General features: G+C 39.5%; 1 protein-coding gene across 3 annotated transcripts in view; it reads left to right on the forward strand.

Moving 5' to 3' along the window:
- The window catches only part of LOC126200652 (1,5-anhydro-D-fructose reductase-like), an 84,259-nt gene that overhangs the window by 34,325 nt on the left and 26,844 nt on the right, over nucleotides 1-23,090 (forward strand). For all 3 annotated transcript variants that reach the window (XM_049936727.1, XM_049936726.1, XM_049936725.1), the window contains exons 5-6: nucleotides 10,897-11,059; nucleotides 19,962-20,059. In XM_049936727.1, coding sequence (XP_049792684.1) covers nucleotides 10,897-11,059; nucleotides 19,962-20,059 — 261 coding nt within the window. The remainder of the gene's footprint in view (nucleotides 1-10,896; nucleotides 11,060-19,961; nucleotides 20,060-23,090) is intronic.

Consider the following 23,090-nt stretch of genomic DNA (forward strand, 5'->3'; position numbering starts at 1 on the left):
AAGGCATGTTTAGCCACAGGGTGATCCTCATTACCAACAAACACTGTCTGCCTGTGTCCATTCATGCGAATGGACAGTTTGTTGCTGGTCATTCCCACATAGAATGCATCACAGTGTAGGCAGGTCAGTTGGTAAATCACATGGGTGCTTTCACACGTGACTCTGCCTTTGATCGTGTACACCTTCCGGGTTACAGGACTGGAGTAGGTGGTGGTGGGAGGGTGCATGGGACAGGTTTTACACTGGGGGCGGTTACAAGGATAGGAGCCAGAGGGTAGGGAAGGTGGTTTGGGGATTTCATAGGGATGAACTAACAGGTTACGAAGGTTGGTGGATGGCGGAAAGACACTCTTGGTGGAGTGGGGAGGATTTAGGCAACAGTTTGTTGCGAAAGCTTGAATTTTGTGTGTATGTTTGTGTTTGTTTGTGTGTCTATCGACCTGCCAGCGCTTTCGTTTGGTAAGTCACATCATCTTTGTTTTTAGATATATTTTTCCCACATGGAATGTTTCCCTCTATTATATCAATATCATATAGAGATTTTGCAGATAAGAGTAGAATAATTTCAGCATACACGGAGGCATCGGAGCAGTCATTCTTCCCACACTTCATACTTGAATGGAACTTGAAGAAATGCTAATAACTGGTACAAAGGGACGTACCCTCTGTGATGCATTTCACAGTGGTTTTGCAGAGTGTAGATGTAGATGTACAGTTTGCATGCAAACTAAATAGTGCTATGTCATGTGCAGTGTTCGTTATGTTGGAAGCCACCTTTGTTGAAATATTGTCATGTGGGCAACATTTTTATGTTTTTATTTTTATGTCTTTAAAGATATGACAAATACATGCATTTTTGGCAAAAGTTGGCCCCAATAAGACCTATTATTGCTGAAGTTGACTAAAATATGACCTGTTAACTGAAAAAGGTGTAAATATGACTTAACATGCACAATAAAAATGATTTTTTCTACTTTACAAAATCCTAAAGTCCAGGAAAAAAGTATGATTTATCATTAAAATTCAGGCTCTAGCTGTAAGAATTGAAGGACATAAAAAGTAAGCTATAGTTGAGAAAGGAGTGAGGCAGGTTTGTTGATTGTCTCCAATATTATTTCACTCATTACATTGAGGAAACTGTGAAGAAAACAGAGGAGAAATTTGAAAAGGGAATTAAAGTTCAGGGAGGAGAAATAAAAACTGCAGTTTGCATGACACTGTAATTCTGTCAGAGATGGCAAAGAGCTTAGAAGAGCTATTGAATGCACCGGATAGTGGCTTAAAAAGAGTTTATGAGCTGAATATGAACAAAAGTGAAACAAGGGTAATGAAGGAAGTCCTGGGTGAAATAACAACAATATAAATGAAAAGGACACAGAATAACAACAATATAAGTGAAAAGGGTGGATTGCTACTCACCACACAGAAGAGACATTGATTTGCAGTCCATCATTGTTTGAAGCGTAAATGTTTAGCAGTCTTTTCATTGTTTCTGTCTGCGACTCAATAACTCCTCTATTTCATTCATAGCAATCTATCCTGGTATAACAAGGGCAGTGAAATGCTGTCAGATTAAATCAGATTTATCCTCAGTAGTTGAAATACCAGATACTTGTCAAAAGAAAAACTTAAAAAAGAATGTACCTAAGTTTTGGAAGTTGGATGTTCCTTCCTCAGAAAGGAATGGAGTATAATGTGGAGAATGTTGGATAGTAGGGCGTCTCTTAACCTGGAGGCTGACTGACCAGTCCCTCATGCCACCATTTCTAATACTCCCCTTACTCCTCCATAAGGAAGGAAGTTGCAAGTTCTGAGGATTAATTTTTTATCATTTCAAACATTTCATAGTGGATTTCACTTTCTGAAGCTAAGTACTCATCAACAAGTCTATCTCCTTGTAATTTTGTAGTTTTTGTCGCTAAACATTTGCTCATATACTCAATCCAGTATAAATGTTCTTGTAGCAGACCAGTGGACACAAAAATAAGACAAAATAACCCATAACTTTTATAGGCTGGGATTCCACTACACAGAAAACTTGCAAGGAGTTTTTCTAAATTGTTATACATGCAAGTCACACATTAACCTCCAGTAAATTGGGGCATAAAGGGATAGAATAAGATCAAAAGTAACAATGAAATGAAATGCAGGCAACTAGAATTTTAAAAAAATCTGTTACATTGAATGTTACAAACAGGGAAATTAACAAGTCAGAAAATGAAAAAGCAGAGGCAGATGGTCAGAAGCAAAAAGAAGAAGCAAGTATTAGGTTCGTGCATAAGTTCATAAGGTATTTGTTTTGCATGTTGGTATTCTGGTTGCTACGGGTTTATTTATCATTTGTCATTTTTTGTTTTTAGTTCACTGTTGCTATTTGAATTCACATATTGCCATATGGAGATAGAGAGTGGAGCTGTGGACACTAGAAAATGGAGTGCCAAGTGGAGAACTCCGAACATGTCCGACATATTCTTTTCTTCTGTTTGAGTTCTATAGAGGGGTGACAGCAGTGTAAGTAGCCAGAAACATTTGCATCATGTATGGGGATAATGCCATTGGACAGAGCATGACTAGAAAATGATTTTCTGATTTTAAGGAGTATCATTTTGACATTGTAACTCTCCATGTAGTAATCTACCCTCACTCACATCATTTGTATCCTTCACTGAAGTAAATGAGTGATGATGTTGAATAACTACGTAGAAGTGTATATAGGACAGGTTTTAAAACTAGCAGCAGTTTCATGTGATGAACTGAATTGCTCAAAACACCTTTTGCACCAGCCTCATGACTTGCATAGTTTGTGTATTTTGCTCCAAAATCTCTGTGTCAATATTCTTTTGACCATAGGAAATCACTATACACAGCCATCTGTGTAACACAGGTGAAAGACCAGCTACATTCTCAGTGCAATTCAGTAGTGCCTGCTGTGTTCAATTATGAATGGGATGACACTGCTTGCATACGCTGTTTAGGCTGTCATCGTATTTCAAAGGGTAACTTCAAGCTTAGACTATGCATGCTCTGTCACTTTATAGCAACAAGGCTTGCAAGCAAGGGAAGCTTCCTGTTGCATTTGGTGCCTGCGACATTGATATCATTTTAAGTTTGGGGGTTATTGAGAGACAGAAAACATTTGAGATTTTACTTGTAGTGGTTGCCTGCTGTCAACTATCTCAGTTGATGATCAACCTGCAACTAATGGCTAGTAAGCACCCCAAGGAAAACACAAAAGATCTGTTTGCTGCCATTTTGGAGGCAGCTGGGAAGGCTGTGTCAACTCAGATAGGTTGACAAGGGACCATCTGAAACTGAATGTGGATAAGCAGTGTCAGATTCTCTTTACTGATGATGACTGTATGATTTGTCTTGCATCAGCTGATTGTAGGGGCACATCTCAGGTATCAGTTCCTCAGGTCCAGCAGATGGATGGGCCAGTTATGTACAGACATTGTACACCTCTCTTCACAATTGAGGATAATTTGAAGGTTGTGCTGCATTGGAACAAGAGCCTCCTGTCTATTGTATAATCCTACAGCCAACATTTTGGTGACAGGTTCACCTTTTTAGGCAAAGATATACAGGCACACAGTGCCAGTATTGTCGAACCTTTTCCCCCGTGGCAGGAATCATTCAAATGTAATTGCCTGAAGTATCTACTGACATGAATGATCCTATTAAGCATGGGGTTGTAACTTGTGGTGTATCATCGCAGGAACCTTTTTTGCACCCTAAATGACTTCAGAAGGTTCATCATCAAAGAGTGTGTCAGTCTTGACGGGTGACATCACAAACATGTTGAGAACATCATTTTCAGAAAAATCTAAGCATGTTAATAGTGTGAGGTGGAGCAAATGGTACTGAATGTAACCCAGCAGCAGTTTTTGATTCATGGATGTGCACTTTTGCACAGATTGTGTTTATTTTGGTTACTGTTGTTTTTTTCTTTTTTTTTTTTTTTTTTTTTTTAATTTCATGGAAAGTTAATTTTTAGTTTCATAGGGCTTGTTCTTTCATTCCCTGACTCCTTCAAATGTAAGCCCAAACATTTGCTCAGGTAAGCAGATGGAGCAAAACTTCTTTAAAGCAGTTTGTAGGGAATGTAAATGTACTTTTAAGATGTGTTCATGAAATTGACAGAAAGTTATTACAAGGAGAATCTTAGTAATGTGAGCAAAATTTCATTGCACAACTCAGGAAAAAGATATAACAGGAAAACTAATTGATAAATTCAAAGTGGGATATGCAGAAGAGCGTCAAGTGATACCTGAATTAAGTTTTGATGTATTTCCTCTGTTGTGAGACACCAAAGAACTGAAAGGAAAACAAGCTATTAGTTTAACTTTAAGAATTATAGCATATATAGGTAGAGAATATATGCCCCATCTTACATATTTTGTCATTAATAATATGTCTGTGTGAGAGGGAGAGTTATACAGTGATAGTTGTAACACTTTATCATAATAATCACTGTTCAGCCTTCTCTTTCTCAGTCATAAAACTATGTTAGGAATGTGTATACAGACAGTATGTCTGCACCTGCAACTGAATGATCCTTCTTACAGAATAGCGTCAAAATTATTTTGTCAGTAATTGATTGTTTTTGTTGTTACAGCTTAGTGTACAACATATCAAAAGTGGTATCCATCTTGCCACTACATTCACACTTTTTTAAGGATCTCTGTCTATCTTTTTTTTTTTTTTTTTTTTTTCACAAATATTTTACAATCATCTTCAGGCCTTGTCTCACTTATTGCAGGTCCTCTCTGTCTCTGCTATCTTTTCATTTTGTTTGTTCGAATCTTTGGTCTATCATTTTGTTTCTACTTCTAATTCAACCTATTGTGCTGTATTACTTAACCAGGGCTCCTTGATTAGCATCCTCTTCCTTCCTTCAGAAGGACAGAGAAATAGTGTCAAGGTTCTGAAAGCCATCCCATTATGCATATTTACCAGTCTGCTGCTGTTGGAAGTAGCTACTTTTTCTCCATCCTTACATAGTTGGAAAAAATGTGTACGGTGACAGGATGGTTGACCTTGGAAGGAAAGTGCACAAATTGAACTTATGGTCATAGCCAATCAGATGATAATTTATGATAGCCATTGAGAATCGCTCAATCAAAAAAGATCTTGGTTCTCGCAAATATTTGGTATTTTTTAAAAATAAGTCATGATTTCAGAAGTTGTGGTTAGATTGGGACCTAATAGCATAACATAAATTGCTGCAAGTGAAATGAGCAGCAATGAAACTTATAATCTTGGTTTTCACAAATATTCGGGTGCCCCTCCCTCTATGTGTGACTTCCGAGATGGTGGTTAGGGAGGGACCTAACAGCTCTGCTGAAACAAAATACCAGCTAACTTCATTCATGAAGCAAAATAAATTACAACCAAGCAATGTCATTTGCTACCCACATCAAACTCTTGATTCTTCAAGTTCACTTCTTGTCATTCGTTGTGCAAACAATTATGGTTTTCATTGTTGCAATTTGTTTCAAATTGACTCCCCTCCCCCCAATAGTGGTGATAATGCTTTTAAGACAATACAAATATACCCTTTTTGCATATCCTATTTACATAATTTTCAGTTGCTTGCAAATGCATCAGGTCTCTCTGTCCTGTTGGTCACTAGTAGTACTTGCTGGAGTTGCACATACTGTCACTCAATACTCCATATTCATGTCAATTCTGACCATGCTCTCTCTCTCTCTCTCTCTCTCTCTCTCTCTCTCTCTGTCTCTCTCTCTCTCGCTGTTTGTCTCCAGATCTATCTCTGTGTTAAAGTTTATCTTAATTTCTAAAGAAGAATGAAGTCGATCACAAAGGTAAAAAAGAAAGTTTTTGAAAAAGAATTGCAAACTTTTCAAATAAAAGTTTTCATATCTTAGTTTTACATGTGGTTATAAATTTATAACTCATAATTCAATCTAATGTCCCAATAAAAGTTTTCTCTATAATGGAAGTTTGGATGGAACATAAACAAGTATTTAAGGCTAGACCAACAGAAGGTAAAACGCTGATGGGCGAATAGATGAAAAAAACTTAAAGATGTTGTTTTCTAGTTAGAGCAGTAGCTATTGGTATTTTCCAAGTTAGAGATTTGCTCTTTACTTTTGTTACAGCACCTCCAGAACTCTATATTTTGTTATTTACATGCAATAATGAAAAAGATGTGTATTACAGGCAAATAAAATATAAGGGAAAGTGCATATGATAAACAGAATTTGTCATACATTCATAGCAGTCTGTCAATTTCCTGTATACACTCAAGCATTAGTGTTTAACAACTAACCTGCCTACACTGTGAAGCTTTCTATGTGGGAATGACCAGCAACAAACTGTCCATTCGCATGAATGGACACAGGCAGACAGTGTTTGTTGGTAATGAGGAGCACCCTGTGGCTAAACATGCCTTGGTGCACGGCCAGCACATCTTGGCACAGTGTTACACCGTCCGGGTTATCTGGATACTTCCCACTAACACCAACCTGTCAGAACTCCGGAGATGGGAACTTGCCCTTCAGTATATCCTCTCTTCTCGTTATCTGCCAGGCTTCAACCTCTGCTAATTTAAAGTTGCCGCTGCTCACACCCCACCTGTCTTTCAACAAAATCTTTGCCTCTTTACTTCCGCCTCGACTGACATCTCTGCCCAAACTCTTTGCCTTTACAAAACAACGACCCCACAAGCACTAGTGTGTGTATCACATATTGACTTTTGTAAAGTGTTTATTACCAACTATGTGAAAAATCCTGAAGCAACTTTGAAGAGAATTTCATTATCCGAGAGCTAGCTGCTGTCTTTCACTTCTTCCTAGAAAATAAGAGGACAGTCAGAATTTCATGCATAAAACAACACTGCATAAATTTCAGTAAGACATCCATTATTTGACAGGGAAATATGTTTCTTAAGCCATTGTAATATGAAATGATAGAAAATAAATGAAAAAAAAAAGAAATTCTGTACGGGTGATTCCACTATGAAAGATTGCTTTGTTCTTAACATTTGCATGAAGTTGAAACTACAGTCGTATCTTATTTCCCATAAGCTAAGCTATAATAAGTACCTTCTTGGACAACTGGAATATAAAATATTGTGAATTTCTTTACTATTTGTTTATCTTGTTCATATATAAGTCTGGTATACTTCCAATACAAATATTTGTGGGGTTGTAGTTTTTGTGATTTATTCGCTGCTATGTACCTTCTAGCGGCTTCTGTAGCTGGGGTCACTAATGCCTAGGTGGTGGTGTTCAACTCTGAGGAAAGCCCGCTCAAATCCTGGTGGTGGATGAAATTTTCACCACCAGTATTTGGTGGGCCAGAGGAGGAAAAGTGTTGGCATAAAGTTTCTGATTGCCAGTCTTCACACCAATGTTCTGGATTAAATTCCAAAACTCTCCACAGTGTCTCATGAAGTGGGGGCATGTGACACTGTTGGTGGTGATCCATCCATTGGATGGAGATGTTAAGATCAGTGGCCCGCTTGGGGCTTTTTGAGAAGAGTAAACTATTTTCGGGCACCATGTTTCACCCTCTCCCTTCCTTCACCCATAAAAACACTGTTCAAACACTTGCTGCAATCATCTCCATGATGCAGGCACAAAATTGACACTACATAACAGGTCAGTGGAAGGCAAGGGCACACTGCCTCTGGTAGGACCTTGCCATGAGTGGCAGTGTGGGATTCCTGCATCTTCTCCCCCTATGCTCATTCCCAAAGTATGGGACTATTGTATTCTGTATGCATTCTAACTGCTGCTCACATTTGTGTTATAGAATGAAATATTCACTCTGCAGTGGAGTATGCGCTGATAAGAAACTTTCTGATAGATTAAAACTGTGTGCCAGCCTGAGACTCAGCTCAAGACCCTTGCCCTTTGTGGGCAAGCGCTCTACCAACTGAGCTACCCAAGCACGACTCATCCAGGAAGTCTCCATATCAGTGCACAGTCTAATGCAGAGCAAAAATTTCATTCTGGAAACAAGTTTATTATTGAATGATTGTCAGACAGCATTGTAATTACTTTAGTCTTATTCTCTTCTTTAAAAAGCTAAGCATTGCATTTTTCTTCATAGGAGTTCCTTTTTCCCCTCCAGTAGGCAACTGGCAGCTAATCTAACAGAATGGGACAGGCTGTTCGGTGCATTGCCAATAGGAAGAAGACTTCTGTTAACTATAGTCATATATTTGGTTCCAATGCAGAATGAAAATTTAATCCCGTAAACAACCCCCGAGTTATGGCTAAGCCATTTCTCTGCAATATCCTTTCTTCTAGGAGTGTTAGTCCTGCAAGTTTTGCAGGAGAGCTTGTGTGAAGTTTGAAAGATGGGAGATGAGGTACTGGTGGACATAAAGCTCTGAGGACAGGTCATGAGTCATGCTTGGGTTACTCAGTTGGTAGAGCACTTCACTTGCCCATGAGAGGCAAGGGTCCCTAGCAAGCACGCACACACACAGAGTGGAGAAAAATTGTATCACGAAATTTGAACTCTGGATAGCTGATGCCAGTAGGAACCAAAATTGCTTAAGTTGTATAGGTCGACATTGCACCATTTTTAAATTACGGTAACTTGGCGCAACACACTCTGATTGGCCGTGGGATCCCTGTTGCTCTTCGTTGGTTGATGGGCAGCACTATGGTTGTCGATTCACACATACAAACGTACCCCGCCCTGTCACTGCTCCAACATAATACGCACATGAATAGGAATGAATCTATCAGCAATGCAACAGACCACCAAATCCTCTACATGAATAGGGCTTGCTGTTTCTCTCCACCTCACATCAGAGGCATTCACATGTAAGTTTCACTTTGAAGCCCACACACATGACCTGCAATTTAGCCGTACAGTAAGCATGGCACCACAGTATTTGTTTGAAGAACAATGAGATATGGTTTTTGTTTATGGACTATCCGGCGGTCATGTGCATGAAGCTTGACGGTTGTATGACGAATGGTACCCAGCAAGATGCCACCCATACCTGGAAATGTTTACAGTAATTTTCCGGCAGCTTGGCGAAACAGGCTCATTAGTAGGATATCATGGTGATGCTGGAGGACCTCGAACACAACGTAATGCTGCATTTGAAGAGTCTGTTCTCGAGCACTTCGAAGGAGTACCTAAGACAAGTACTCAAGCGGTTGGACATGACAGGGGGTTCACTCATCGGTTAGTCTGGGAGGTTTTGAGGGATTACGGCCGGTGTCCATTTAGTTTCACCCTGTCCAAGACCTAAATCCTGTGGCAGACTATGAACACAAGGTAGGGTTTTGCTGGTGGTTTCTGTGACATGTTGCATGAGATCCCGACTTGCCCGCCATTGTGTTGTTTACCAACGAGTGCACTTTCCATCAGGGTGGCCTTTACAACACAACATGTTCATTAATGGGCAAGGGGAAATCCTCACGTCACGTACGTCCATGGACATCAGGAATGATTTTCGCTCAACATTGGGCGGGCATTGTGGGTGACCATCTGTTGGACCTGTCTGTCTACCTCCTCAACTTACCAGGGCAAATTACCTTCACTTTTTGCAAGAAACTGTAACCGACCTGCTGGAAAGTGTTCCCCTGGACATATGGCTATGCATGTGATTGCAGCATGATGGGGAACCTGCACTTAACAGTCGTGTTGTGGGTGGATACTTAAATGAACTTTTTAACTGCTGGGCAATTGGCAGGGGTGCTCGTAGGACATGGCCCCCATGATCACCAGACCTCACACTACCGGACTTTTTCCTGTGGGGATTCTTCAAGGTTCTAGTTCACCTCCCAAATGTGAACCACCTAGAAATGAAGAGGAATTAATGGTGTCAATGTGTCGTCAATCACATCAGAGCAATGCCAGGAATCTTTGAAAGAATTCGGCAAAACACTGTTTGACATTACCGAGGTCTTGTCGTGTCAGAGGGTCACCAGTTTCAGCACCTGCTTTAAGTAAAAAATGCCCTAGCTACAAAAAAGGCCCTTTTCAGGGCCGACACAATTTGTAAAAGACTTTCTGTATATGGACTAACAGCTGTTGATGGGTTTGTCCCCAGTACATGGTCTTATCATGAAACTACAATGGATGTGTGGGGACCCCAGCAGATTTGCCCCCAGAGTTGAAGGCTGGTGCACTACCACTGAGTGTGCAGGCTGCCTTGGATACACTGATCTCTGGCAGGCAAAGCATTCACAGTCATGTGTTGACAGGGCACAATCGGAGTGCGAGGTGCCAAGTTTCCGTTACACAACGTTAGTAATTTTGATTCCTACTGGCATCAGCTATCAAGGGTTAAAATTTCGTGACACAATTTTTCTCCATATTGCAGCTCTAATCAGGCAATAAACTACACAAAAATTTGATATGCAGTTTGATCAAGCAATATATAGGAAATTTGTTTGTGTAAAGTAGAGAAATATATATAAAATTATAATGAAAACTGCTGTTATTTTTGAAGTGACAACAAGCACAAATTACAAAGGGACAGAAGAGAATGGCTTGCCAGTCCTCGCCTTCATCTAAATGACAGCAAGAGATGGGTTCCTCTCAACCTGTGATCTAAGTGAGCTGCCCCTCTGTTATAAGTTAATAAGTTATCCTCCTTCCATCCTTAACAAAAGATAGGTTTTTTTATTTTTTTAAATTTTTTATTTATTTATTTATTTATTTTTTTTTTTTTTATGCGTCTGTTGATATTACTGAAATTTCACTTCGAGAAGGTAGGTATTGGTCAGATATCTTTCTTATAATCTTATAGTTTTCTGAAGTGAAATTTCCCTTGATGCAGTCACAAATGTTAGATTTTGGAACCAGCATGTCAGTCATCTGAGAATTAATAACTTTAAATAGGCTTAACTATAATTCACATATTACAACTAACATTGTTAACTTTAAAATATGTGGCAGCCCAGAAAATTTTCCTGATCTTCTGGGTCACCCAGCAGTGCAGCAAATAGCAGATGCACATGAAAGGACACCTGCCCAGATTCTCTTGAGGCACCTTGTGCAACAACACATAGTTGTCATACCAAAGAGTACCAGTCCAGAGCGAATAAAGCAGAACTTTAAGGTAAGCTTAAGATTTATAAAGAGTTTCCTAAATGTCATCATAATTTTTACATTTTTGTAGCAATGTACATTTCTGTCTTTGGGAAGAAGCCAGCAATCACCTTAAGGTGTCATACTGTTGTTTAGTCACTTCTAGAAGTTGGTAACGATTCTTACTTTATTATTGAATGATAGTTTGGTCTTATTTTCAGCATTGTGTTTTTCTTTGTTGGAGTTCCTTTTCTTTTAACTGACAGCTAATATGATGAACAGGACTGACTATTCAGTGTACTGCTAATAGGAAGTTGGAGTACAGTTAAAAATAGTCATCTACTTGATTTCTTAGATTCACACCATAAAATGAATCTCATGATAGCAAAAGCTGGTAATCTGCACCATTCATAAAATGAGATAAGTGTTTCATACACACAGGGAAGACATAGTGGCTCACAGATGGAGAACCTTAGAGTTATCAAGTTACCTTTGCAAGTCAGGGCAGGCTGGCGCGCATATAAGAATCTATGATAGATTGTAGTGGGAAGAGGGGCTAACTCAATAAAATGAAACAGTCTTGAATGCTAATTTATGTATATAAGTTTTTGAATGTTAGTAATGCTTAGTAGTATTTTGCTACTTTGATGCAGTGTTCCCCACTGCAGTCCTCCACACTAATGTTCTGTAGACGAAATTGATTGGCGACAAGCTCAAAATTGTGGCTTAAAACCATGCACCGGCCTATCAGAGATGTATGCAGATGATTTACATCCTTTAGTGGTGTGTATGCATGACACCCCTCATTGCACACAGCGAGCAGTAGAAGGCCAGCCTCACCCAGCCGTACACTAATGAGGGATTACAAAGTGTCATCTATCACATAGCTGTGAGCAACATGTTGGGTTTAGTTGGTGGAGATGGTGATAATACTACATTGCCTCCCCTCCCCAAAATTGCACACTGTCATCGCAAATAGTGAGGATGTTGACAATAGGTGGGGGGGGGGGGGGGCAGATGTTGAAGCTGTGCTACGGTACTGCTGATAGGGTTGCCTGTGGAATAATGGGAGATGGTGCCAACCAATCTGCAACCCGACATTCATTGTGAAAACTACCGAGAACATCTGCCAAGAAACTTGAGGCAGGGCACCCATCCATTGGCACAGGTGGATGCAGCATTGGTGCTGCCGAGGACATCAGAGGCTGGACAGCTGATGCAGATTTGATGTTCCTTACTGCTGTTACTGCAAATGGCAATGGGTGCAGTGGCAATGGCCGTGAAGGTGCGAAGAGGTTGACCTCCATGCAGAGCCATTGGGACACCATGCATCCGGGATCAGGCACCAGCAAGGGCTGCTTGGAGCAGCAGGCTAGGTTGCAGGCAGTGTGTCTGAAAAATGAAAACCTATAACAGGATCACAATAGTCACAGAAATGAATTGGATTTTGTACCATTGACGGGTGCCAGGAATATCATGAGTGGTATAAGTGTGGCCAGATGTATGAGTGACTATGCCATATTCTCAGTTGTGAGGCTTTTTATTGACATGATAGAAAACTTTGTGTCCACTACTGCTGTTACTGCAAATGATGATGAGTGTGGTGACAGTGGCTGTAGAGTTGCGCAGAGGTTGACCTCCATGGCAGAGCCGTTGGAAGACTCATGCACCCATACCTAAGGCACCAACAAGGGCTGCTCAGAGCAGCAGGCTAGGTTGCAGGCAGCATGTCTGAAAAAGGAAAATCTACAGCAGGAGCACTATAATAATCATGGAAACAAAATTGGTCTTTGTGCCATCAACGGGTGCCAACCATATCATGAAGGTACAATGAGCACAACCAGATGTCTGAGTGCCAGATTCCCAGTTGCAAAGTTTTTTTGCATATACAAAAGAAAACTTTGTCTTTTGTATGGAACTTCATTATGAAGTTAGGATCTGAAACAGAATGGCAAGGGTGAAAGAGATGCAACAGAGTGCAGTGGTGATGGCTATGTAAGATTGATGCTGGCAAATTGTCATGAGCAAGCATAGGTGTTCAGAAACAACAACAAAGCATTTTCCCTCAAATGCAAAGCACAACATTTGTATATCTGAGCCTTGAATGTGTGAACGGAATGTTTCGCTTCACCGTTTTATTGAAGAGACAATGGTGCCATTTGTATATCTCATATCCCATTTTGTTGGCAGAATTGTTAAAATTCTGATGATGTCAATTGGGGACCATTTTCTGAAACAATTGTCTATGACAAACCTTCTAAGCAGAAGGAGGAAATGAGTACTTTGACAATGCTAGCACCGGCAGTTGAGTATATTGGAATAACAAAAAGATATTTGCTGTATATGTCGATGATAATGGACCAGAAAGTAGCAGCAAAATCAGTATTCATATGTTGCCAAGAACCATCTGGTCGAGACCCAAAACTTTTTCCAGTAAAATCCTTGTGTCTCTAATGACTGCATCATTGCCAGGGCTTTGAACCCTACTCTTCCTGCTTTTAGTACAAAACTTAGCAAAATTTAACAAATACTTGGTCACTTTGTCAAAAAAAAGTCTTTTGGTTCCCATATAAAACTAGTAGTTATAAAAAATAAACTCTGCACAGTTTCTGCAGAGATTTGTCATAGAAAAGATTTAATTTATGTTAAGCAGTTCCAGCAAAGCCATGTTATCAACAAAATATCACACTTGTGGAGCTCTTTCCAATGAAGTTGGTGGTGGGGGTTTTGTCACTTTTAAGTCTGAATTTCTTTCCATCGCTACAAACTTTATATAATTAAAAGACCCATTCATTTCAATAGTTTTCTTCTATAGTCATTTGGCATACAGTGCTTCGTCTCATCTTAGTCCATTGGAATATAGCAAAGAACTTCCTTGGCCCACCTACAATTCAATCACTGGCTGCTTGTCCTGCTTAACTTCATTACATTTTTATTGTGTAGGTATAATTAAAACTTCCACACGCATCTGTTCCCTGTCCCATTGCTTCATGAGCAACCCTCAGTTGTGAATAGTTTTCTCATTAATGGTCTGTATTTCATTAGAAATATTCTTTCTTTGTTTTTCCACTTTAAGGATCTAGAAACTTCCTCTAGGACTGCCAAGAATACTTTTAGTGATACAGAATACCCTTGCCTAACTCCTCTTTCCATTTTAATTGATTCAACAGTAAGTTCTTGGTGAAACATTGTATATTGTAGCAACTAAACAAAACACCTTTTTAGGCTTCTTTCACAAAGTCTATTATTACTGTATGACCAAGGAATTGATCCCAAAGCAAAGATAAAAATGTTGACTTTTTAAACCTATAAGTTCGTGACTTAAATTATAAAAGTTATCTCCATTGACAGTTTTTACAAATTACTTACTAAGGATTTGCAAAATTCATTAGGAGAGCATTTAAAAAATTCATTAGTGCAGCATTTCCATTTTCAGTTTTTTACTTTCCCTATGAATTCTAGTGGAAGTTATTGTATTGATATAGGCCTCTACATTATTCAGTATGTGAATATAAGTTGTATCATACCTTTTTTTCTCAAGGTCTGTTACTACAGATTGTGTTGGGACTGAGTGAATAGCTTTCTCAGGCAAAATTTTGAATCCAGGCAAAATGGTAATTCCTACTCACTGCAACATTCTGTATAATTTCATTCATGACTTTCAAATGGTCAGCTGTGCTATTTTTATTCATGAAGCCAGCTTTATCCTTTCCCTACTGAAATTTAGTAGTACAAAACTGGCTATCCACAGACTGCATCAGTGCCTCTTTGTATGTCTGAGTATGTACACCCAAGCAACTTTGCATCTGCCTTGTAATATGCTTTCGTGACCTCTGTTTATACTCATTTTTCACCTGATAGCATGTTTAATAGTGAAACATGGACAATAAAAAACAGTTTAGATAAAAAGAGAATAGAAGCTTTCAAAATGTGGTGCTACAGAAGAGTGTTGAATATTATTGATCGATCACGTAACTAATGAGGAGGAAGTACTGAATAGAATTGGGGAGGCAAGAAATTTGTGGCACACTTGACCAAAAGAAGGGATCAGTTGATAGGACACATTCTGAGACACCAAGGAATCATCAGTGTAGTGCTGGAGGGAAAAGTGAGAGGTAAAAATCGTGGAGGGAGACCAAGAGATAAGTGCAGCAAGCAGATCCAGAAAGATGGAGTTTGCAGTAGTTATTTGGAGATGAAGAAGGCTTGCACAGGATAGAGCAGTGTGGAAAGCTGCATCAAACCAGTCTTTGGGCTGAAGATCACAACAACAAGAGTGATTTTTAAGCATTCAGAATCTGTACACTCTCAGATCTGTCAAAATTATCATCCTAAAAATTGCAAGAATCTCTCCACATAAAATATATCAATTACTGTATACTGTATCCAGTCAATAATCCCGTTTATGAATGGAAAGCATTAATAAATTACCATACAACCACACGCAAATTAATTAAGTCAGTAGTCACCTTCTAAGAATTTATATTACAATAATAATTACTTTTGATAAGTAGCAAGAGTAATATTGTCACATTATATATACAATCAAGTCCAAATCCAAAACCAGATCATCAATGAAGTACAACACCTGTTAGTGTTGAAAGCACATTTATTAAAAACACTGACATGTAGACAGAACAGAGCTGCCTCCTGAACGGAGAGTGGTGCTGTTTATACAAATATCAAATATTCCAGGATATGCAAGCACTACAAGTACAAGAAATTTTGAGAATTTCTAAAAATGAGAAATACTGAGTAACAATTATTTGCTGGTGATAAGATCTGAACTGGCTACCCGTAGCACACCATGTGGTGATGCCAACAAGTACTCCACTATACGTGCAGCACAACACATGCCATTTCTCCCCTCTCCTGGAGAAATACAACCAACTACATCATACTAGATTTAGATCTTGTCAGTGGCCCTCTGTGTGACAGTGATGGAGGACCTTCATATTCAGTTTGCATTGTCAAATCCTCTTCGCTATGATGAGCTCCAATTGAAGCTTTGCAATCATTGAGTAGTCCTTCAATTTCCTTGAATGAGAAGCCCCTGGTATTGATCTGCACCTCAGGACTCCCCCACCCCAAATAGAAGGTAACATAGAAACAACATTTGTTCATTTTTAGTATTGCAAACTCGGACATAAAAAAGACCTTTCCTGGAACTTTTCTGAAAAAGGAAGTATTACAAAATTCTATATCATTAAGATAAAATTTATTTTTTTATTGGTTGATTTCACATGGAATGACACTGGGCAAAAGATGGAGCTGCATATACTTTCTTGAAACAAGTCTTTATCATATCTTTCTTGTCTTTTATCCTGTGCAGTTTAAAACATGTGAAGAATAACTTCTATTATCTTATCGCCTCCTTGCCCTTTCAGTACAAGTCCAACTCATTTGTTTCCCACAAGTTTTTTTTCATTGAGGTACCTGAGAGTAAATGCAGAGTGGAAAAACCTGATTTATCTAGATACCAAAAACTTTTTTTTTCTCCAGAGAATGGAGAAAAACTGTGTAAACAAGATCCTTATTTATTCTTTTGTTAACTGTTGAGAATGATGCATATTTTCATGTAAAGTAACAATTTTGAAAAACTTAGATTGAATTACTTTACAATTTTTGAAAGTCATAAAAAAATTTTGTGATCTTGTTGAGTTGTGAAGTCCATAAAAGTTATTAGGCACTTATAATGCTGTTATAAAACTCTAGTGTTCATTCCTAAAAATTCAAAAATAAAGTGAATGTCCTTTTTCTTCATTTCACTCAAGGTTACTTCAGAAGGCGAGCATGCTTATTGCTCTTGATGGACAGTGATTCCTCATTTCAGAATAAACTGCTTCTCCTTCTGAAGGACGTCACTGTAGCTTTTCGTGTAATAAATGACTCTTGTATCTTCTTTAGTGATTCAGTCATGAATCATGGCTAGTAGCAAGCCTCTAAGTGTCTACGAATTTTTCTGTAGCACTGTCAAAGTCAGAAAAACTTTGTCCTACCCAGAGAATATGTTTGAGATGGCCTGGCAGTATTTATGACATTTTTAATTGAAATGTGATCTGATGTCCCAGAAATTTATGTTAACCTCATTTGTTGGTGCATGCTTTGCTGCTTTCTTGTTACAGGTTTTTATTGTGTAGGACGCCCCACCGACTCATAACTCATGATCCAGCTTCCTATTCCATTTGTCCTTCCCACTGCCTGTTAAACTGAAAGCTTGGACATCAGTTTCACTAAATATGAATCCAAGTTGAACGTTAAACTGAAAGAACAAAACCACATTACAGTGAGACACAGATTTCAGATGGAGGCTTAAAGTATTGCTGTGACATTTGATCTATTTGGTGTGCAGTTACCTCTGAACATAGTGGCGGCATGTTGGCATCACGAGTTTTGCTCAGATCATATCACTTTACATTGGTATTAGTACACAGATTGCTGTGAAAGGAAAAATGGTTAATTACCCAATTGTGGCACTAAGATCATTTACTTTTTCTCCTCTAGAGTGGTCAATACCTGCATTACAGTGTAAATTCCAATAGCTTAGTATTCAGGCTGTCGACTCATCATGATAAGCTACATGCTCCCATTTCCTTGACACTTATTCTCATCAGTAAATAGTTTACAGAATTATATATATATCTAAAATGTAAAGAGAAGATACATTGCTACTTAGCATAAAGATGACATGTTAAGTTGGATACAGGCACAATGAAAAGACCCTTAGGCATTAGATTTCAGCCAAAGCATTTGTCAGAAAAAGAAAGTGAAACACACACACATTCATTCACACAAGCCAGCAGACCTCATGCACATATGACTGCCACCTCCAGCACCTTGGGCCAGAATACAATTGTCATGTGGAATGGAAGAAGCAGTCCATTCTATGTGATAGTTACATTCTCATCCAAGCTTCCAGAGATGACGGTCATATGTGCTTGACGTGTGCTTGCTTGCATGAATGAATGTGTGTGTGCTTCTCTTCCTTCTTCTGATGAAGGCTGTGGCCAAAAGCCAAAGGTAAGTATCTTTTAATTGTGCTTGTGTGCAACTTAATGTGTCATCTTTACGGTAAGTAGCAATCTGTCTTTTCCTTGCATTGTTGATATTCCAACCTGAAGTTTCTATTGTTCTACAGCCCCATATGGTGTATTCCTCTTGCCCAACATGATTGAAAGTTCTCGTATCACAAAAATATGTATCCTCATCCTGTCATTAGATCTTGGACTTAGTTGTGTAGTGCATCTTATTCAAGCCCAATGGAAATGGGTGTTGATTCAGCTATCATCATCTTCCTAATGCTGTGTTGTCCAGTGACAACTCCGCAACTTTTTCCAGTTTCTTTATTTGTTGTTTAAAGACATGGTCCTTGTTAAACAATTTGTCTTTTCTCGCATCATTAGTATCCATTGTTTGCTTTAATTTTATGAAGCTGGATGCAGCTGCTTCCCTTTGTCTTTTGATATTAGAAACTCAATAGTTTAAATTTCTTCTCTGTTCTTCTTATGACTGTAGGAAACACTCCATTCACATCTTCTTGCTTGTTGTCAGCATCATTAAAATTTGTTTCCTCTGAACTCTTTAATCACATGGTTCAAATATTCCAACTGTTCATCCAGTGCCTCAGACCTCTTTGTTTAAATCATTGTTTAAGCTTTCAAATTTGTTATTCATGTTCTTGTACAAGTTATTAATCAAGGCAGCCAGTCCTGTTCTCCACATTGGACTGATATCTCCCCCTTTATGAACAAATCTATTAGTTACATCTACATGAGCTGGTACCATCATTGAAACTGATTCTGTCTTTGATATCCACTGCACCTCTCTCAGCTGTCACAGTCACCTGTCAGATACTGTCCTAGAATAAACTGGCACAAAAGTTAGCATGAAGTTGTATCTCACAAAGCCAGTGCCATGTAGTCCCCAGTAGGTCAGTCTGTATGCATAAGCAGTCTGCCTGCAGTTGTACTATGATACTGCATAGGTTATGTGCCAGCAACTTCCCCAGGCTAATTGACTGGTTTGCGTACTGTTTATTGATTCAGCTTGGTCTGGCACATGCAAAGTTCATAAAATGCATAGTGAATGGTGGACATCAGTTGGTGAGTATTATACCACCACAATAAACTTCTCTAATACATCAAAATGTTCTGCGTCGCTTGCACATGATGAATCTCTTATTTAATGATTCTGTTGTCTTAGATTCAGGCAGTCATTATTCAATTGCCATTTGTGGTTTCTAAAACTGTATCTCATAATGGTTTGCTGACAATAATTGTAAAAAAGTGTGCACATTACTACACTTTAGTGAATCTCACATTTTTGCAAAATATAAGTAGTTCATTGAAAGGTAGCTATACAAAACATGAATCACCTTTTATTTTGATGGCTTCAGTGCTCCAGACACAGGCTGCTGTGGCCAGAGGCAGTGGTCACACATGTGTGAGTTGTAGTTGTATGAACGTGTGTGTGCTTTCTACTTCAGAAGACAGCCTTTTGACTGAAAGCTAAAATGTATAGCAGTCCTTTTGTTGTGCCTGTCCACAACTTCTCCTCTAGATGGTGGGCAGCAATCTATTCTTTCCCTAATTAACAGAATTTTGTCATTTCAAGACTGTTGTTTTTTTGGTGTGGAACATTAATAGAAACTTTAATGATTGTAAGCATTACTAAATTTGGTGTCAGGCATTATACTAGCATTTTCAGTCCTGTAAAGTGAAAAAATCCATCAACTAGACTATCTGAAGTGTATCTACAGTTTTCAAAATATATTTGCTCAGGAAAAAATGTTCTAATATCAACCAGTAATCACTAACTGTACTTTTATCTTTAACATTCTCTACTTTGTTTTTCTGTTTATCTTGAAATATATACTTACATTGCTATACTTTACCTACTTAAACAAAAGCTTGTTGTTATGTTATCCTTTGCAGATATTCGATTTTGAATTAACACCAGGAGAGATGGAAATATTAAACAACTTGGACCATGGAGAACAAGGACGTATTTTGGATTTTGGCTTCTTCAAAGGGTATGTCTTTACGCTACCTGATTGTGAAAACTTTTTCAAATATCACACAGTGTCACAGCCTGTATGTAAAGAGGCAGCAGATTTTATGCTAGCATGTAGCCTTTTAAGCCTAAATAGAGTATAGACAATATCATTAATTCTAGTTATCAGTGTCATCTATAAAAGTTGTTTATCTCTTTGATGATATTTATCTGGAAAGTTGTTCCCCATTTCGAAGTGTTCTTCCTCAATATAGAAACTATGAAACACTGTGGTAGTACAATAACCATGGGACCATTCAGACTAGTAATGAGTTATAGAACCGGAGGCATGGAACAGCCAACAGCCACATAAACAAAACATTGCTAAACTTTTGGACAGTGTTATTTTTCAGAGCTTATTATTACGAAATACACATTGACAGCTACTTCATTCCGACTGACTAAAATGTAAAACATGGCCCGACAGTCCTTTTTCACCTGAACTAAAAGTATCTGACGTGATGAGATTGTAATATATTTAAGATTTGAACTGCTCATTCTGATCACCGTTATGGCAACAGTGGTTCTCAAGTAATTTATAACGCAATTGCCGCATAAATGCTACACAACTTCCCAGGGAGGAGAATAAAGTCTGTGCACTGATTAGTTCATTGTTCACCTTTCTGTATTTGGTAAGAACAATCGCAGATAGCAGTGACTTCACTTTTGGAGAGGCACATAGTAACAAGCGCATGGGTCTATGAACAGAAGTATGACAAAAATTGACAGGTTTTGTGAACAGTTTGGTGAAGAGCCACAAGGTCACAGGACTTTGATGATGTGGGAGAATAAATATTTTTGCTTAGGAAGTGATTTGGATGCTCCCCACTCCAGTCATCCATCAACTCAAAGGGAAATGTGCTGAAGTTGGTGTGCCAGTGAAGCATTCACCTTGCAAGTTGACCAGAAAGAGTGTTCCAGAACTTGGAATTAGGAGGAGCTCATTGCAACTCCACATGGAAATGGGCTTAGCTGTTAAAGTGGTGAGGACATGGAGATGTATCAAGATGTATAGAGATAATGGTGGTGTGCATACAGACTTTTGGACAAATAAGTGTAGGTGTTATTAAAATTGCATGTGTAAAGGGGTACACTGGTCACCCTTTATTGGGACTGTAGCTCATCTGGGTGACATGTTGTGTCAGGTGGAATGGGCGATGGGAGAAAAGAGGCTCTGAGCATGATGGAGGGAAGGGTGGCAGACTACTAGGAGAGAAAAGCATAAGGGTGTGGAATAGTAATGTGGCATCCATAAGTTCTACTTGGTTCGAGTATGGTGAGCTGTGTGTGGCCCATGATAAAGTGATGAGGTGGAGGAGTAGATCAAGAGGGGGAAATAAAACAGAGGAGTGTAAGAGCATAGAATGTGTAGAGCGGGTTTGGGAGTGTCATGTAGACAGGCTGGAAGAGGACATGTGAGTGGGGCTACAGAGACTGACGCCAGCAGGATGGTGGCACTGAAGCATGTGTTGTAAGGAGAATTACTATCCATGCATTACAGAGCAACTTCTTTTGGGAAAGAGGGAGGGGGGGCAGGTAGCATGGATTATGAATGACCACAGCAAAATTGGCCATCAGCGACCATCCAGTGGTGAATATGGTGCTGAGCACATAACGCTTAACTTCAGTGTTTGATTCACAACCTATTATCTGGAGACTGGATCTAAGCCCTTCAGTACCAGCTTCTCTACATTACATAAATGGGAATTGTCCTTCTGACATATCCATCAATCCTGCAAACCACCTGGCTTCAAATTCTTCTAGCTCTTGTCCCACACCATCCTCCAACACTGTCCCCATGCAACATGCTTCACATATTCTACACTCATACTCTCCTCTACAAAGTCTTCATCTTCCTCTGTTCTATCTTCCCCTCTCAGTCCACTCCTTCACTTCATTGCCTGCCACATCGATTTCCTGCTTACTTTGTGGTGAGCTCTCTGCTCCCATAGTCTCATCATTCACTTGTTTCCTCTACGCCACACCCACCTGCCATCCCCTTCAGCCATCAGCCACCTTTCACTTCAACCCTTTCTGCTTCTTCTCACCTCCTTTCTCCGCTCACCCACTCCATCCAACACAATGTGTCAGACAGAAGGGGGTGGGGGTGGGGGGGATGTTAATTTGGGGTGATTCTTGAAGGAATCTGAGAGGGAAAGTAACCAGAGGTACTTCTAGCCACTTATAGATTTGATATCATTCATAAATTACCCTAGGCAAGTTGCTCAAGACAGTCACTACTGTCGTTATATGCTGAAGAGCAAAAGAAACTGGTACACCTGCATAATATTGTGTACGGCCCCTGCCTCTCAGAGTTGTGTATGGACACATCAGGTGTCCCATATGACTCCAGCTGCACAATTCCCACACTGTTACATAGCCTCCATCAGTTTGAATGGTTCCCTGCTGACATGCAGGGTCCATGGATTCATGAGGTTTGTCTGTATCTGTACACGTCCATACAATTTGAAATTAGACTCATCTGACCTGACATCATGTTTCCAGTCATCAACAGTCCAATGTTCGTGTTGACAGGCCCAGGCAAGGCATAAAGCTTTGTGTCATGCTGTCATCAAGGGTATGTTAACCGGGGACCTAGAAACAACGGAGAGGCTCCGTCCTCGCCGCAGCCGCAGTGGTCCACAACCCCACGACTGCCGCAGTCCACTTCACCCCTCCGCTGCCCCACACCGAACCCAGGGTTATTGTGCGGTTCGGCCCTCGGTGGACCCCCCAGGGAACGTCTCACACCAGACGAGTGTAACCTCTATGTTTGCGTGGTAGAGTAATGGTGGTGTACGCGTACATGGAGAACTTGTTTGCGCAGCAATCACTGACATAGTGTAACTGAGGCGGAATAAGGGTACACTAGTGGGCCTTTGGCTCCAAAAGCCCATATCAATGATGTTTCATTGAAAGGTTCACACACTGAAACTTGTTGATGGCCCAGCATTGAAATCTGTAGCAATTTGTAGAAGGGTTGCACTTCTGTCACATTGAATGATTCTCTT

The sequence above is a fragment of the Schistocerca nitens genome, chromosome 1 (assembly GCF_023898315.1).
Source record: "Schistocerca nitens isolate TAMUIC-IGC-003100 chromosome 1, iqSchNite1.1, whole genome shotgun sequence".
Lineage (NCBI taxonomy): Eukaryota > Metazoa > Arthropoda > Insecta > Orthoptera > Acrididae > Schistocerca > Schistocerca nitens.